The 17,538-nt window shown below is 54.5% G+C and overlaps 5 protein-coding genes across 6 annotated transcripts; all 5 read left to right on the forward strand.

Moving 5' to 3' along the window:
- Nucleotides 1–24: 24 nt before the first annotated feature.
- On the forward strand, nucleotides 25–2,789 carry J3458_005388 (uncharacterized protein). Its single transcript, XM_066118774.1, has 2 exons — nucleotides 25–613; nucleotides 674–2,789. Exon 2 carries the CDS (start codon nucleotides 1,071–1,073, stop codon nucleotides 2,697–2,699), a length of 1,629 nt encoding a protein of 542 aa, XP_065976295.1. The 5' UTR covers nucleotides 25–613; nucleotides 674–1,070; the 3' UTR covers nucleotides 2,700–2,789.
- A 988-nt stretch (nucleotides 2,790–3,777) lies between these two features.
- On the forward strand, nucleotides 3,778–4,398 carry J3458_005389 (uncharacterized protein; the record flags this gene model as incomplete). The annotated part of the gene is made up of 1 exon (XM_066118775.1): nucleotides 3,778–4,398. One exon carries the CDS (start codon nucleotides 3,778–3,780, stop codon nucleotides 4,396–4,398), a length of 621 nt encoding a protein of 206 aa, XP_065976296.1.
- Nucleotides 4,399–7,866: 3,468 nt separating this feature from the next.
- Nucleotides 7,867–8,914, forward strand: J3458_005390 (uncharacterized protein; the record flags this gene model as incomplete). The annotated part of the gene is made up of 2 exons (XM_007812415.2): nucleotides 7,867–8,177; nucleotides 8,758–8,914. The coding sequence occupies 2 exons, from the start codon at nucleotides 7,867–7,869 to the stop codon at nucleotides 8,912–8,914; spliced, it is 468 nt and encodes a 155-aa protein (XP_007810606.2).
- A 245-nt stretch (nucleotides 8,915–9,159) lies between these two features.
- Nucleotides 9,160–10,800, forward strand: J3458_005391 (uncharacterized protein; the record flags this gene model as incomplete). Its single annotated transcript, XM_066118776.1, has 1 exon — nucleotides 9,160–10,800. One exon carries the CDS (start codon nucleotides 9,160–9,162, stop codon nucleotides 10,798–10,800), a length of 1,641 nt encoding a protein of 546 aa, XP_065976297.1.
- Nucleotides 10,801–14,018: 3,218 nt separating this feature from the next.
- Nucleotides 14,019–16,682, forward strand: JEN1_1 (Carboxylic acid transporter). 2 transcript variants are annotated; one of them, XM_066118777.1, is made up of 4 exons: nucleotides 14,019–14,527; nucleotides 14,604–14,816; nucleotides 15,238–15,393; nucleotides 15,604–16,682. In XM_066118777.1, the coding sequence occupies exons 1-4, from the start codon at nucleotides 14,333–14,335 to the stop codon at nucleotides 16,591–16,593; spliced, it is 1,554 nt and encodes a 517-aa protein (XP_065976298.1). In that variant the 5' UTR covers nucleotides 14,019–14,332; the 3' UTR covers nucleotides 16,594–16,682. The 2 variants fall into 2 exon arrangements, with proteins under 2 accessions (XP_065976298.1, XP_065976299.1); XM_066118778.1 differs by having other exon boundaries at nucleotides 14,604–15,393.
- Nucleotides 16,683–17,538: the final 856 nt, after the last annotated feature.

Raw genomic sequence — 17,538 nt, forward strand, 5'->3', positions numbered from 1 at the left:
TATATAATAAAAATATTTCAAAAGCAGCTGTAGTACGTGACTTAGCCGGTAATCGATGTCACACCTGACTAAACATTCGGAGGTTATGTTATCTGTAGGTATGTGCCCTCATTCTGCCTGGGAGGCTGCCTAGTTGGATGCCTGCAAACCTGGCGACAATGTCATCTGGGATCAAGCCAAAATTTGGGGCTAAGCATCCGCCAGCCTTCATACATACATCCTCCGCCGCATATAACATGGCACTCTTTTCCTCATGCCGTCAACTTCATCGATATTCATGCGCCCCTTGTCAATCGTGACGATTCTGTACCCAGCCCACAGTCAACAGCTTGTTGAAGCTAATCCTGCGGCCAAATTTGCAAACTCTCATACATCACGCTCGATTGTGAGCCGAATAGCAACATCTTTCACTTGATCATTGCTCCAACAAATCAACAAACCAGACCGTACTAGCTAGCACCATCAGTTCTTCATCATGGACCCCATCCATAAGATTGAGTACAAACTCCGAGACCTCGGTACGCGCTCCGTAACCCTTTTCCCTACCAGAGCCCAGATCCAGCGGGACATTAAAAACGTGAATCTCAAGGTAAGTGTCACAGTAACCTCATTCATGATTCCAGACAGAGATTAGCAACCAACATCATCCACAGTCTGGCACGAATGAACTCACCATCTTTGGACTCAGCCCCACCGTAGATGAAGACTCAGTCAAGGTCGAGGGCGGGGCAGCCTTCACCATCAGTAACGTCTCAGTAGAGCAACTCCCCAACCGAGAAATCTTTGAAGAAGTCTATCCCGAGTCAGATAGCGATGACTCAGATGACTCAGATGACGACGATTTGGACGACAGGCGGTGGAGAGAAGGCCCTGAGTTGAAAGCAGTCAAGGAACAGCTGACACGGCTGGAAGATGCACGCCGACGAGCAGATGAAACCGTTGCCAGCGCAGAGAGCCGTCTCAAGCTTCTTGACGCATACGGCAAGACTTTGGATAAGAAACGCGGAGTTGTTATCGAAGAGAGTCTGGAGACGTACAAGACACAACGATCAAAAGCCTACGATGACTACATGACTGGTCTAAAGCAGCAGCGTGAGGTGTCTGAAAAAATCGAAGATCAAATCGATCAAGTATACCAACTGCAAAAGATGGACGACAAAGAGCGCGTTAAGGCCGAAAGGGCAAAAGAAAGGATTCGCAAAGCCAGGTCCAAGGACTTGTTCAAAAAGGCAAGACGACGAGAAGAGCAGAGGAGGGAGAAGAACAGAGTAAGAAAGGAGAGGGAGAAGTATTGGCCGAAATACTGCTACGTTGTCCGCATTACACTTGAGACGTGGTCCAACTGCAAGGTTGTCTTGTCGACGTCCCAGACGACATTCTCAGGGCTGGACGATGCTATCCCGACCCTCAATCCGTGGTACATCAGTCTCGCGCATGGCGCTCCTCCATTCGGGTATTCAGAGAGCCATGAACGGATAGCCCGAAGCGGCGATGAAGTTTTCAACACGGGTAGTTTCCTGGCCAAGCAGAAACAAACGGGACCACACAAAGCTCGGAGTGAAATGTTTGGTGTTCCTGACGAAGTCCAGTCCGTGGCTAGTTTCCAGGCTGCAAAGTCCATCAAGAAGAAGCAGCGGGCCCTTGCCGCTCAGTACTCTTCCATTCCGGCTCCGGCTCCTACCTCCTTCCCTGTAGCGCAGTGCGCTATGCCTCCCCCACCTCCAGCTCAACCAGCTGGTGCGAGCCTCTTTGGAACACCTGCCCCAGATACCCGGGGATCGTCAGGGGGGCTGTTCGGCAGTGCACCGTCATCATCGACAGCAGGGTTCGGGTCAGCTGCCCCAGGTGGTGCGAGAGCAAAAACGCTTTCAAACGTTGTGGAACACCGCGAGAAGTCGGATATGCTTCCTGTAAGCGGCGGTGGCGGCGGCGGTGGTGATGGCGACGGTGATGAAGACAATGAGGAGGAGTCTGATTGGGCAGACTCCATCATGGAAGAGACCGGTCTTACATCTACATACGAACTTGCTGGGCTGAAGACGCTCATCCCCAAGTCTACTGCGACGAAGCAACGCGTCGCCCACGTCCGCTTCTCAAACATAGCGTACAGTCATACTGTTGTCGCCAAGCACAAGCCCGTGGCATTCCTAAAGGCCGAGCTCAGGAACACCAGCAAAATGACGCTATTCAAGGGACGCGCGGGGCTGACCCTCGACGGAAGCTTCATGGGCCGAACGAGCCTGCCGCGCTGCAGCGCGGGTGAAACGTTTACTCTCAGCCTGGGAATCGACCCAGCTATCAAGGTCACGTACCCCAAGCCCGTCATCCAACGGGCTACGGCAGGCCTGTTTAGCAAAGAGAACACGGCCATGTTCACCAGGACCGTCGTGCTCCACAACACGCGCGCATCCGCCGCCAAACCCACCTCCCTCTTGGTGCTCGACCAAGTGCCGCTATCGCAGGATGAGAAGCTCAAGGTGGAGGTGCTCAACCCCCAGGGCATGTCGTTAAGCGGCGGAGAAGTCAGAGCAGGAGCCCCGGGCTTGGAGGCCAGAGATAATAGGGATTGGGGTGGTGCCAGGGCCAGTCTGAAGAAGGACGGCGAGGTGAATTGGGATGTGAGCCTGAACGCGGGCAAGGCCGTGCGATTGACGCTGGAATATGCAATTGCTTTCCCCACGGGAACATACCCGTGCTAGTTTGCAAATTGATGCAAGCAGTGTTGGTTAGATAGGCGAGGCGAGGGCCTCGACATGCTTGTCTGATATTCAATCAAATGCTGTAAAGTGGTCTCATCATATCTCATACCGTTGACGCCCTGTTTCTTGACTGCCGGGTAAGTAAACCCGTTAGCGCATGATTCCAAACCAGTCTCCCGGTATGTGGTTGTGTCGTCTCTGTGTCGATGTCTATTTCTATCTTTAAACAGAACGGCTGCTTTTCGGGGTTTTCAACACGGAGCTGTTTTATCAGATGCATCCTGTCGCTATTTGAGTTGAGGGTTCGCATTTTGAAAAGCCTTGCCATATGGATAGTCCGTACGGCTATATTGGGATGGGAGATCTTACTCGGATACAGTGTATATCCAACTCTCTATTTTTTTTTGTTCCACTTTGGTCTGAGAAACTAAAGAAAATGGCGATACCTCACGGTGGAATGAGTAGACGAGTATATTGCATCCATATCTTTGGTGTCATTCATCCAAGTATGTCTACAACGGCAATGGCCCCGCTAGCCGGTTACACGGTCTCGACACCTGTCTGCCCGCCCGCAAGCCCACATGTACAAGCTATTTGAATAGGGCGCATAGTCTGCAATTCCTTTCAGCCCCTACGGATTATTTTACATCGTCTTATGTATTCAAACGGCTGTGCTGTTGGTGGCTCTACCCGTCAACATGGCATGCCGGCAGAGAAGACGCGAGGGGACAACCGGATTCGCCGACCATTCACATCCGCACCGGAAAGGAAGGATATTCACACCCTGGGCATGGTCCTAGGGAGACGGGTGAGAGAAAAGCTACCAACTACTCCGTACCCTCTCTGCGAACAAAGCTCGAGATCAAGATTACTCGCATCTCGCAGCACAAGCATAGGGCCTGGGGACTTGTGAGCGGCAATACTCCGTATGCCGATACCCTGCCTTGCCTTGGCCTTGACGCCAGCCGACGAGCGTGGATCACCGATTGCCACGTCACAAAACGCTGCGACCGGCATCATCTCCGAGCGTCTGGATCAGGACACACAAAGTGCCAGGAGCGCGGCCTAGCCGGCGTCAATGTTTGCAGCGTCTGTTTCAAAGCACCCTTGGTTACCCAAATTTCCCGGGCAAAGAGAAGACGGCCCCCAATGCTCGGATCGCACCATGACCCGGTCTTTCATGGCAACCTGCATGCCCCCTTCGCCATGGCGGGCCATGCGCACAATAATACCCTCGTTGCCTCGCATCATTGACAGGTTGCCGATTTGCGCCTGTCTCACAGCTCGGACCATCAAGCCATATGTACTTTTCACTCACCCGCGTGCCCGCGTGCCGCGTGCCTGCCAGCATGCCTCGCCATTGCTCTCTCTCTGTGGCCAAATCAGTTTTTCCGTGGCAATCGAACTCCTGTTGCTTGGCAGCGCGTATTTTGTTAGCAGGCAGCGACACATGAATCTTCACCGGGCCATGTCGGTCCTCACAAGCCCATGCATGGTATTTGAGCAGTCTGCGGGTGTAGCAAATTTGCCATTGCACAGTGCCCTCGACCCTGTTTCATACCAGCAACTCAACGTCTCCATGTACACGCTGGGCAGCACACAAAATATTGGTGTGCTTCTGCTCCGTGCTTGGATAAATCCGATTGACACCCCAATCCGAACCCAGGTATCCGAAGGCCGAAGCGTTAACGTTGAATAATGAATGGCCTGGTGTGGGGAAGCAGCAGGATCTGGCATCAACCAGGGCCGAAGCCGTCCGGCCTCGCTGGCGGGTTAGAATGTCTCCACCGATGCTAAATTGTTCATGTCACCGGTGCCGGCAAACTCACGCGATGACGGATGAGAACCCCAACGCGGTAGGTCGCAAGGCCCTTGGGGTTCTTCCTGACAAGAATGGTAACGTTAAACCTGCGCAAGCGCCGTGGCGGTCGAGGTCAAGTTCTCCTAGGTGTTTGTCTTTGTGGCCAATGAGAAAGAGAAAGACCGGGTGCAGTTACTTCGAGCCGGAGGAGGCTGGCTTGGGATCCAAAACCAGGCTGGACTTTCAAAATTAGAAACAGTATACGGAGTAGGGAGTACGAAGTAGCCTGCCATCAACTCAAGCCATTGCTTATCACACGAGTGCATACGCTGATTAACTACTCCGTACTACACGCCCTGAAGCGCTCAACCACGAGAAGCCGACGTGAGCTTCCATATAATAACCAGGAACACGCGCAGTGTTGAAGATGGGGTGCCGTGAGGAGAATGAGGTGATGGTCTGCAATCCCGCCCGACTCCTACTGGTGACAGCCTCGCCCGGCCAGTTTGACTGGGCAGAGGTCCAAACGCTTCTTCCAAAGCCAACAAGGGCGCATTTGAGGTTCGGGGTTACACAGGCACATGAGAAGTTGGCCAGCCCCCGTCGGGTATGGGCAAATTGGCGATTCCGTGAAGCCTCAGGAAGACACTCGGCCCCACAAGGAAACAAGGCGAGGTTCCGAATCCGTAGGGGAGAAATAAGACTAGACGGCAAAGCACGAGGGCTGGTCGGACCGCAACATTATCTGATTCTACTGGTGGAAGCGCGCCACTCCGAATCGAATCAATCGACACGTCGACTCGGCTTGGTACGGGCTCAAGTAGCCGCTGCTGACGCATCGGAGAGACCAGCGTGTCCGACTTGTGGCGATTCCGTTCATTTAAATTGACACGACGGGGAGAGGTGTTGGGCATGAAGCTGGTGCCCCGATGAGTGCGGAGGAAGCAGGATCTGCGGCGCCTCCTGGTCGTGAGTGTGCCGTGAGTGTGCCGTGAGCGATGGCCACCAGACCTCGCCGGACTGGGGCTGTGGTAAGGGGTCAATGTATTGGACATCTGTCGAGCCCACCAAATGAAATGGGGCAGTCTGGTCCATGCCAAGTGAAGTGGCCTGGCTGGCAGGGTCTCTGACGTCTCTGCTGGAAGCAATATTGAAGGGTCTGATGGGCGCAGCCGGCGCGAAGGGCAGGAGGAGCGGGATAAAAATAATCTCTACAGAAACGCAGCATCCAACAAGTTGGCAACCAAATCAGGGGAGCACGGAGCACGGGGTACATGAGTTCCTACATTTGTACCTGATAGGTACTCGGGTACTTGAGTACAAGCGCCGTCCGGGACATGAAGTAGGACAGCAGGACCGCGGGAGAAAAGTACCTAGTACCTGCGCAAGTACCTACCTGGGTAGGCACGTACGTACCGTCCGCATCTGAGGAAACCCCGTTCCAAGGTGGTTGGTGGTGCCTTCCTTCCCTCGAGCAGCGAACCCCAGCGACGAGCCTTATTCGCCCGCCGCCCTGGGCTCCCGCTGTCACCTCCCCGTTGCTCCTTGTTGATGAAGTCTTGGAAGTTAGAAAAGGGGGTGGTGGTAATTGTCATGGTGGTGGGTGGCCCGGTCTTTGCCTGGCTCGGTATCAAACACACAAATGCATCCCACCCCGAGAATGCAAAGTCGGAGAGGCAAGAGGCCACGCACCGGGGGAGCAGCGCACTGGGGGTGACACGAGCACACAGGCGGCAACGACGATTTCTGGTGAGCCCACGACCTCATTCGATGGCAGAGGTGGTAGTTTGATAATTTTTGCCTTGCGTGCTCCGTAACAGTGACGCATCTGCCTCTTGTAGGGAGGTCGAGGGGGAGAGATGGACAAGGCAAACATGCGATGCGGAAATTCGCAACTCGTCAAGGTGTGACGAATCTGCGGCCTTCCGGCGCTGTTACGATGAAGCTCCGTACTCCGCCCCGGCCATCCTGACAGGTCGTCGCGAGAACATGGACCCAAGGACCCTTTACTCCTGGGCCAGGTTGCCTCGTTGCTTCAATGCTGGAGACAAGGTGGGTTCCAGGCTCGGTCGGGTAGCGCCGCCGTGCCGAGCCTCGCCAGTTCTGCTCACTTGCGTTTGCCATGTCTGACTTTGAAATGTCTGGATCGGTTTCCCGCCGGGCCCGCGGCCATGTACATTAGTTGCTGCTCAAGTGTGCCTAGGTAGTATGGCTGGCTCAAGCTGGTGCAAATGCGCAGGCCCGTGATTCGGCTGGCCCGTGGATGGCGTGGAAGGCACCAGGCTCAGCCAGCCAGAGCCCAAGAGCCCGTCTCGCCTGACGCGACGGCTGGAGCACAAGGAGCAGGCCGGCCAGCTTCGACATTGAATCAGAAGGGTCAACCGGCTCAAGTGGCATGCTTGGATGCGCCGGCAGACCAAAACAATTCATCCCCAACCCGCACATTGGCCGGTTTGGGGGGGTGGGTGGGAAGGAAACCCACGGCCTATGAGAAGCAAGAGGGAATTTGCAAAGAGCAACTCGTCAGAGACAAACGTAGAAAAAAAAAAGGGCGCAAAATCAGTCGAGCCTTTTGTCGTTTGCCGCGGGCGTGGCCTCATCGCCTCGTCCAAGCCCAACAAGCCCCGGCCCCAGCCGGCTTGAGGTCCACGAGGAAAGCGCACACGAAAAGGCAGACAGAGTTCAAACCTGGAGCGTCCTGAAGCCGACTCAACTTGCGACATTGAACTCTGCGAGCGCAGGTGGAGCAGCGTGTCCGGCAGACCCAGCCGATCCGCCGCCCGTACCCTGCGCTGGCGCTCCAGTCATGGACAGCTCTGGCTCGCCCCCTCCCCGTCTTTTCGAGGCGCCCGCCCTCCCCCAAGGTCCGTCGCCCGTCCGTGTCTGCCTCTCTGCTTCCCTTCGCCCTCTCCCGCGTGCCCCCATTCCCGCATCTCTCTTTTTTTTTTTTTTCCCGCTCGATTTTACATTTCCCTCCACCATCATTTTGCTTCGTACATTGCCGTGTCGGCCATTGTCTCTCGAGCCTGGCGTTGCAGCACACTCTGACGTTGCTCGTACGCTGGCTATCTGGTAGGTCGCCAGCCCGCTTGGCCTCGTCGCCTCACGCGTCATTTCACGCCTGAGGAGCCTCTTTTTTTTTCTTCCCTGGTCTCCCGGTCCGACCAAGCACGGCAAGGGCCCTCGATTCTCCGGCGTCGTGCTTTCCCTCTCCTCCAGCATCGCCAACGCGCAATTTTCATCCTATCTTTTTCGTCGCCTTGATCCGGACGCCAACCGCAGACACCGTGGGCGTCTCCCTCGTCTTTTGACCAAGTTTTTCCCTCATTTCATTGCTGCCTCCCGTCCACTCGCCAGACCGTCCCCATGTCGTCGGGCGTGGTTCGCTCAACCGCCCTCAGGGCTGGCGGCGCTTGTGTTCGCTGCCGCAAAGGCAAGACCAAGTGCGTCTACGAAAATGGCCGCGCGCCCTGCAAGAATTGCGCGAAGGGAATGCACGAGTGCTATCTGCCCTCGGAGAGCATGGCTCACCATCACGGCCAGAGTCCTGCTCGCCACGCAAATGCCCAGCGCCCAGCGCGCGACAGCCTCCCGGCCTCCGGCGCCGGCGCCTCTGATGCCAGGCAGCCCGTGGTGGGCTCTGGATCCGCTAGGCACGCCCAGGTCACCCCCGAGAAGTGAGTATCTCGTCGCCCCCTTGTGCTCGTGTGCTCGCTGCCTGCGCGCATAATTTTCTGCTTTCCCCCGCCGCCGTCGTGGCCTCGTCGTGGCCCTCGTCCTTTGCACCGTCCAGCATCCCCCGGGCCAAGCGGCCGTTGCGCTGTGCGCTGCATGGCCTTGTGGTGCCGCGCCACACCCTTCGCTACGGACCACTCCTCCTTGGGCTCGGCACCCTCCACATCCACACCTTCTCGCTCCCTTCCTCCGAGATGCCGGCGACTTGCGCTGCCTGGCCAGCCGTCTCCCCTCTCCCCTCACATGGCACCGAGCTTGAGCACCGAAATCTGTTCCGCAGCTGCTGATCGCTGGGACCCCGTCGAGCCCACGCCAACGAGCTGCCGCGAAGGACACTTTCGCCCCATCTACGCCGGCGTCGAAACAGCCGGTTTGGTGTCTGCTGCCTGACTGGGCTCGTTCTCGGCTGGTGGCGCCATGTGCTCTCGATGGATGCCCGTCTCTTTGCCCAGCATTGCCCAACTGCGCATCTGCATCCTCCTCCCCGAAGCTAGTTATTCTTGCTGACTCTTTTCGCCTCAGGCTTACGCCAGAACTCATCGCCGAATGTGAGCGAGTCGTCTCCAAGACGTTCCCGGCCTGTGTGGCTTTCCATAAGCCCACGTTTGTCCAGCAGCTCAAGAATGCCACTTTGGAGCCGACACTTGTTTACGGTCTCTTGACCTGTGCTTCTCGGTAAGTTGCCTCATTTCTCCCCTGAATTCCATGAGTGGCATCATCTCTGTGCGGCGTGGAGGGGATTCCGTTTTGCATCGGCCCATCCTGCAGTCGCTTTGCATGCCTGTGCTGCCAATGGCACCCATCGGTGCATCACGCCACTTCCTAGCACCCGACTGCCCGGCTCATGTTCGTCAAATTGCCACATTTGGACTTGACAGAAGGAAGCCAGGGGAGCTGAATACCTCTTGAGAGGGTTTGTGCCGAATGTTCACTGACCCTTTGACGCGCAGGAGCTCACCAACACTCATTCGTCGACATGGAAGCCCAACTCATGCTGCAGAATCATATGCCTCCAAGGCAATCGCACTGATCAACCAGAACTTGGATCACCCCAATCTGGCCGATATTCAGGCCCTTTGTCTCATCGTCATTCATGAATGGGGGACGAGGAACGCAGTTCGTGCTTACATCTACCTTGGCCAGGCAGCTCGTATGCTGCAGATGTACCGCATCCTCAACGGCCATCACGGCTCTGATCAAGCAGACCAGTTCCTTCGTGATGAGAGCCTACGACGTACGTTGTGGTTGGTTTATATCCTCGATTGTCTCTTGACAAGCACCCCGGGCCGGTTTGCGGCTCTTGCGGTGCAAGACACGTCGGATGTATCGCTGCCTTGCTCCGATATCAACTTTGCGTTCGGCAACGCAGTCTACGTCAAGACTCTACCCCAATATCTTGGCCACAGTGCTTTGTCCCCTGGCCACGGTTCTGGTGGTGAGATTGGCGAATTCGGATACATTGTCCTCGCCTCCACCATTTGGCGTGATGTAGTGGGTATGCTCACCGCAAGCACGGTCCAGAACTTCCGAGATGAAGATTGCAGCGATCTCTTTGCAAAGATTGAAGGTCTCCGGGCCTCATTGCCCATGCAGTTTGTTGACAAACCTGGCCAAATCAACCTGCACATGACTATGGGCTCCGGATATACTTTTGCCATGCTGCACTGCCTGCTACATTGTGCATCGGTTTTCGTTCATCGTCGGCGTCTGCTGCAGGACGTTATATCGCCGAGCTTTAATTTGGAGTCCTTCCGAATGAATCCCCGATGCCATGATGTCGTGGACCGGCTCTTCACTTCCTGCCATGGAACCATCTCGCTTCTAAACGCTGTGGAGGCTGGTTCTGAGAAGGACCATCCAACTTGTTTTCCCATTGTGATGCTGTTTTCTGCATTCACTGCCAGCGCAACTGTTGCCTACTTGTCTCTTAAGGGACTTACACCTCCCAATGCCGTCGAAACAGCCGCCCACATTGTGAAGGATGGATTGAAGTTCATGCATGAAGGCACCGAAAGTTGGCCTCTAATGTCAAGTTGGCTTAGGCATCTTGCTGTCATGCAGCGGGTCCTCAACAATGACGCTGCGGCAACCAATAACGCTATCCCCGCAACTCATAGGCACGGGTCTGCCTCTGGTGTTAAAGATGAGATTTCTTCCAACGCTGACACTAACCCTGATGCGATGGAGTACGATCAGCAAGCCGGAGGGTCTGGGGTTGCCCATCACGGCTCTGCTCCAAGGTCAGTTTCGGAATCCGCTCGAGGTGACAGTGAACCACCTGCCGTCGCTCTTCCTCGACGCGGCGTTACGACAATCAATGGAGGCTCTGGCGGCATACAGACACCCTCCATTACTACATCGCCCCCTCCGGGCGCACCACTGGCTACAATGCAGTCTGGCGATGTGAAGCAGCGAAGTCCTGACGTGGGATCGAACGGAGTCGCGGCAACACAAGACGGCCAGACCACGAGCCAAGACATGACGGCACCAGAGCTCTGCCAGGCATTCGAGAGGCAGCTTCTCGACCTAGATGACCTTGCCGCATTTATGGGTGGCGGCGTTTGACAGTCAGCCCAGGGGTTGGCGCCTTTCATGCTTGATGGCGCAGCACGCCGACAGTGAGGCGTCTTTTGACAACCCCGAAGCACACTGTATTGTATGGCAATATGAGACAAGAAGTTGCTTATCGAAGATGTTTTTTAGGCGAATGTGGGGGGCGAGTAAAGGAGGGCTCTTTGTAGGATTATACGAGCAGGACGGATACCCGGTGATTAATTAGCTAGGGGAGGACGGCGTTGGAGGGATTTGGAATGGTTATATTCACAGTCACAATAGGGGTCGTTAAAATGGATGCTGACGAGACGACATATGGGAATACATGATATCTTGACTTGGACTCATTTGTCAACCGTTTTTTAATACATTCGTTTACTCTCTCATCTTGTTGTTGTACGTTGACCTGCTGTCTGTGACGTGGTGTTTCGATGAATCGACACGTCTCAATAATAAGCCCCCGCCCCCCGGGCCTCTAGACTCTTTTTCTAAATGATAAAAAAAAGGGGGGCATGGGATATGTCAGTTTGAGAAACGAGTTGTAAAAGAGACGGAATGCTTTTTTGGGGCTTTATGGAGAGCACTTTTTTTCACGGCACCTCGTGATAAATTGCGCCGAGTTGGCAAAACCTGATAGGAAAATGAGGGCCATAATCTTGGAGCCTCGGGTCTTGCTGTATAGAATGTACTCCGTATCCGACCGGGATACGTACCTCTGTGTGTATCGTGCTTGGACACATCATGTTTCGACATGGGGCGTAGCGATATGGGCTATTTTCTAATGTTGGGGGAGTTTAACCGATGTACCTCTGTGGCAGGAGCTGGGCTTTTTGTGCTGCTGTCACTATGATGGTCGTGGCGGCGGATAGAAATAGCTGGGCGGCGGGATCGGCGACGTTTTGCGCCCGCAGCTAGCTGGGCATGAGAAGAAAGGAAGTTGGGTTTGGGCCCGTGAGCAGGGACTGGCATGATATTTGCGAGGCGGGGGGTGGGGGGTTTAACTTTTTTCAATATGTAATTCAATTTGATTTCGTGTGATGTCGCATTATCTCTCGCAGCTGATTACGGCGGTCGTGAGGAGATGGTGACGAGAATGAGCCGGAAGACGTTGACCAAGTCCGTGTCCCTGCGTCGGGTGCAAGAGTTGATTAAAAGGGTATTTTCACCCGCCTAACGCTAACCCTCTTCCACATAATACACCTGGTTCACCACAGAACGCGGGGGTTGGTGGCGCTCCGGGGAAAGAGAATGGCGACTACCAATTAAAATGGCTCGGGTCCTCTAGCACTCGGCGACAACAGGACCAGGTTTCAGCAACCAGCTGACTCGAGTCTGCCAATAAGAACGACCGGGCATGACGTTTCTTTCTACTTGCACAGGAAGAACCATGTTTCCGCTGGAGCCAGAATTGGCAATTGTAGATTGGCCATTTCTGCACAGACAGCCGTTTTCCCAAGTAACGCACTACTTGGTTGGTATGAGGTGCTCTGGAGTCTCAGCCAGAGTGGTTCACGTGTGCATGTTGCAGTCCAACGTTGTAGGGTTTGCTATGCCGCATCCAAGGCAGCACCCAAGATATTGATCGTGTTGACCGACACAACAAAAATCGCCGCTCGCGCTCATGGCATAGGGGAATCAGATTTCGGCCCACGTCCGGGGCCTAAACAGCCTCAAACGGCGGACAGTTGACCGTATTGTCCCCACCAGATGCCCATAGCCCGGACAAGAAGAACTAGAAGAATAAGAAGCAGCGTGCGGAGGTGGCGCATCACCATTTGCTCTGGCTGAACGAGGTATCGCTGGAGGCTAGCCCGCGCCGTCCCCCTTGTGACGCCACGCATCAGAAAATTCCGCGGCCAGTAGATCAGCCACAAGGCCCCATTGCTGACCTTTACTTTTAGCTTGAGGATGAATTTGTCAATGGCATTCCGCAGCGCCGTGACTGCGTCAAACCGGATCTAAGAGCCGGCTTTACTAGTTGTGGCCCATCGGCTATCAGGGCTGGCAAGCCTGCGAGTCCCAGGAATCCATCCCACCATACTCCGTACTCGGCCTCAAAGCACAATTCACGAAAGGCCAAGACATTGCTTGATGAGACCTGGTGGTGGGTTGGGGCCGGCAGAGCGGCCTTCCAAGCCTGAGGCTAGGATTCCAAGACTCGATGAATCGACGCCTCAGAGAGGGGGTCGCAGCGTTCATGTCGACAACATGGCTCCAATGTTCGGAACTTGAAGCTTGAGACTTAGGCTTATTCAAGCGTCCATTGATCCATTGATGACCGGGTTGCCAGGGGCCTAATGGCCTTTTCGTGTTGTTACGGGTAGTCAGAGCTGCCTGCATCATGAATCGGGGTCCACAGACGGGGGCCAGCAAAGAACAAGGACCAACACATTAAGTTGTGTGATTGATACAGTTGATACATACCCTCATGCCGGGCGCGACATAAAAGTCAATCGTCAACAGGAGCTCCATGGTAGCATGGTATTCCTTGTCGCGCTGCGTCATGTGACTGTGTGATTCTTACACCGCTGGGTCTCAAGGTTTGCATATTCATCATTTCCAGAACTCGTACAAACTTTGGAATAGACCACGGGCGAGACGTCCTACATACATGGTCTCCTGTGGTGGAGACTGGAGAGCCTACTCAGCAAGTGCCGCATTCCGGAGCCAAGCCCTTGGAGATGGTCTGTTGTCCATGGACCTTGGAGATAATCGTCGGCCGAAGAAGGACAGACAGGCCCGCGACTCGGCGAGTTGTCAAGTCGTCAGTCAACATCAAATCGTGGACATTGGCAACGAGGAGCAAGAGCTGCCATGGACACGGCCAGGGTGCGATTTGCAGTTGGAACAATGTCGTAACCGGCTGAGCTAAAATCCAAGATGGCATTTACACTTGCGAACCGGATCTGAACATGGTGATGCAGTTGAGCTTTTTTGGCGTCCTTTTTCTGAAGCCTCTCTCAACTTTGGTGGGCCGTGCTGGAGCCCAATCGGCCGTTCAACGCTGCAAGCCCCTTGTCTGCTTACGGCCACTCCAAATCATGGAGCTCGATTGGCGAAAGGCCATGCCTACCCCGGTTTTCCATGCCTCGTTGGGGACAGAAGATGCTCGAGATGGAGTGTGGCGCTTGCGGAGGTGGAAGAAGTGCGGGCACTTTATCATGTGGGCAGTCGAAACACACACGTCGAAGCTGTGATACCCCAGTTAAATCACAAGGCGGCACGAACAAGATAGTACCAAGTGGTGCCAGTAGGCGTCGGAGACACTTGGGCCAGGCTAGCTGGGAGCTGTTGTCCCTAGCCCGTCGCTCTTGTTGACGGCATGATGATGGTATATTAGCCGGCTTTCCCTGATGCTTGATCCGGGGGCTGTGAGTGGCTTGTGCTGGCCATGTCGTCTACTTCTTTTCCTTCCTCTTCGTCGTCTTTAACTTCCTTCTTCTTCTTCTTCTCCTTCTTCTCATTTTCCCTTTTACCGGCCTTTCGTCGCTGGAATCTGAGACCTGAAAATCTCTTCGTCACATCCACCATCAATTGAGTCGCCATGGGACACCACGGTGGCGAGAGCGCCGAAAATGAAGGCGCCGCGCCTCACGAGGGCATGTCGGCCGGCCAGTATCTTGCGACGAGATTCTCAACCCTCAAACCGCCCATGTTGCCTGTTCCCAACCCGTGGAAGTTGATTCGCATGCTCGACGCGCAACAGTGGGCATTCTTTGCCCTGGCCTTCTCTGCCTGGGTGAGTGCTGAAAATTTCCCCATGCATGCATGCCTTGGGCCAAGTTAGTGCTGACAAGATCTCCTTGGATGGATAGACGTGGGATGCCTTTGACTTCTTTACGGTTTCCCTGACCGTCTCTGACCTGTCCAAAGAATTTGGCAAAACCGCCACAGATATCACATGGGGCATCACGCTGGTTCTCATGTTCCGATCAGTGGGATCCATCCTGTTTGGTATTGCTAGCGATCGATACGGCCGTCGGTGGCCATTCATTGTTAACAACTTACTCTTTGTTGTTCTTGAACTGGTACGATGGACCCCTTCACCTTTTGCCATTTTTGCCTCGTGTGGCCATGTTTGCAGGAGATTAGGAAGTCTTGTGAGAGTTGGAAGAGAAAAAAATCCCTCTTGCAACACACTGTAGTGCATCGTCGCAGATCGTTGCATTGGTCCCCATCTTTGTAGGGCTTGCCAAGACTGAGATGAGATGATGAAGCGAGGAGGTGGCGCCGCTGAGCGCGCGGCGCGGGGAGCCACCCGACTTGGCCATCTTGGCGCTCGCAGCTTGGGCCTCATGTCTGGGGTAGGCGCAAGTGCGCAAACGCGGAAGAGGGAAAAAAAGGAAAAGAGAAAAAGAGAAAGAGAGAGAGAAACGTCATCTGTGATAAAAGACAGGTGACCAAAAAAAAAACCATGCATGAGCTTTTTCGCTAACATACCTTTCTTAGGGCACTGGTTTCTGCCAGACATATTCCCAGTTCCTCGCATGCCGCGCCTTGTTTGGCATTGCCATGGGCGGTCTTTACGGAAACGCTGCCGCCACGGCCCTCGAAGACCTTCCTGAAGAGGCGCGCGGTCTCATGAGCGGTATCCTGCAGCAAGGCGTACGTATGATTGATTGCCCAGCAGGGTGCTTGCGATGTTTTTCCCTCCCCCCCCCCCCTTTCCTTCCTAAAAGACCCCTCCTTCCTAAAAGATCAATTGGTTCTTCACCTCCACTCAACACCACCGGGTGGTTGAATACTTGTAACCCCAAACTGCGCGTGTAATTCAGTTTCTTGAGCTGACATTTTCTTCCTCGTCAATTAATATAGTATGCCTTTGGCTACCTCCTCTGCGCCGCCTTTGCCCGCGGCCTCGTCGACACCACATCTCATACCTGGCGCCCTCTGTACTGGTTCGCCGCCTGCCCCCCCGTCATTTTCATCGTCATCCGCCTCATGCTGCCCGAGACCAGAGTCTTCCAGGAGCGCGAGCGTATGCGCAACGAGGCCGGGCACGTCGGCAAGTCCGCCGGCGCCGTCTTCATCAGCGAGGGCAAGGTGGCTCTGCGGCGGCACTGGCTGCTGCTCACCTACCTCGTGCTGCTCATGGCCGGCTTCAACTTCATGAGCCACGGCTCGCAGGATCTGTACCCGACCATGCTCGAGAACCAGCTCGGCTTCAGCAAGACGGCCGTGACGGTGACGCAGGTCGTCGCCAACCTGGGCGCCATGACGGGCGGCACCGTCGTCGGCTTCTGCAGCCAGTCGGTCGGCCGCCGCTTCAGCATCGTGCTCTGCTGCGTCGTCGGCGGCGCCCTGCTGTACCCCTACGGCTTCGTCGGCGACAAGTCCATCATGGCCGCCGCCTTCTTCCAGCAGTTCTGCGTCCAGGGCGCCTGGGGCGTCATCCCCATCCACCTGATGGAGCTGTCGCCCGGCGCCTTTCGCACCTTTGTCGTCGGCACCGCCTACCAGCTCGGCAACCTCGTCTCGTCGGCCTCGTCCACCATCGAGGCCCGTATCGGCGAGCGCTTCCCGCTGCCGCCCACGGAAAAGGGCGTCAAGCGCTACGAGTACGGCAAGGTCATTTGCATCTTCATGGGCTGCGTCTACGCATACACCCTGCTGCTCACCATTATCGGGCCCGAGCATCTGCGCCGCAAATTCGACGTCAGTCACGATCAGGATGCCAAGGAGGCCGTTGGTGTAGAGACTGTTGGCCGCGCCGCCCACGCCGGCGTTTTTCATGAGAATAGCGGTAGCAAGGCCCCTGACATGGAAGACGATGAAGAGAAGAGGGTTGCTGTTCATCACAACTAGGGCTTTATTTTTGATTTTTTTTCTTATACTTTTGAATACGGCCTATGTTTATCGATCTTATGAAGCTTAATGTGCCATGACCGCATGATGCCTTTAATATGATATGACTTGTGCATGTGTGTGTATATACAATTACCCTAATAGATAAATTAGGAAACCAACCGGTGCACTTGGTGATAAATGCTACGTAATACTAAAATCAACAATCAAATTCAACTAGCAGCCTTATTAATAAGGTTATTTTAAATGAATTGACTTAGTGTTGGTGTAAAAACAAGTGTATAGTCAAGTTTACTTCTATTAACTGTGGTGGAGGTAAAGGAGTCCATTATGCTTAAAATGCAGTTAATAGTTGTAGCTTATTGTGACCCAGCCTTGTGTGGTTGTGAGAAATTTAACATGTATTTTTATAGTGAAAATTATATGAAAAGGTACCTGACATGACTTAAACTAGCGAATAGTGCTGGCTAAAAAGACCGACTCTCTGAGCAATACAAAGGGCTCATTAAGCACATTCCGCTTAATATCGAGCTTCAAAGATATACTTGCCGAAGTTGCCGAAGAATGGAGTCGGTGACATGGTACTCTACCAATAACAAAAGCATAGCAGCAGCAATCACGAGATTATTCTTCATCTTGGCCAACTGGAAGCAGGACGGAGGGGACTTAACACTAGAGCTTAATGCATACTCGCCAAGCGACTCAGAGCACCGGATGAAGATGAGCTCGAATTCCCCGAATCTGAGTGCCAGGCGAAGAATGGCGCGACTGCGACAGCGACATGATTCAAGACACGGATGGTGGCACGGCCGCATGATTGAAGCACCCGGTGATGATGCCTTACGACGACCATTTGAACCAGCTACTCCCAAGTTTCAGGAAGAGCTCCCTCGGGTACGAGCCATAACAAAATTCCTTCTCCGCCGACAGTCTCGTCGTCAACTA

Source organism: Metarhizium acridum (genome assembly GCF_019434415.1).
Source record: "Metarhizium acridum strain ARSEF 324 chromosome Unknown scaffold_31, whole genome shotgun sequence".
In the NCBI taxonomy this organism is placed as follows: Eukaryota; Fungi; Ascomycota; class Sordariomycetes; order Hypocreales; family Clavicipitaceae; genus Metarhizium; species Metarhizium acridum.

Excerpts from the sequence above, each read along its gene's own strand:
- J3458_005388 (XM_066118774.1), top strand. The coding sequence starts at position 1,071 with ATGACTGGTCTAAAGCAGCAGCGTGAGGTGTCTGAAAAAATCGAAGAT.
- JEN1_1 (XM_066118777.1), top strand. The coding sequence starts at position 14,333 with ATGGGACACCACGGTGGCGAGAGCGCCGAAAATGAAGGCGCCGCGCCT. Across the intron at positions 14,528-14,603 it reads CCCTGGCCTTCTCTGCCTGG|ACGTGGGATGCCTTTGACTT; the intron begins GTGAGTGCTGAA and ends TTGGATGGATAG. Across the intron at positions 15,394-15,603 it reads GCGGTATCCTGCAGCAAGGC|TATGCCTTTGGCTACCTCCT; the intron begins GTACGTATGATT and ends CAATTAATATAG.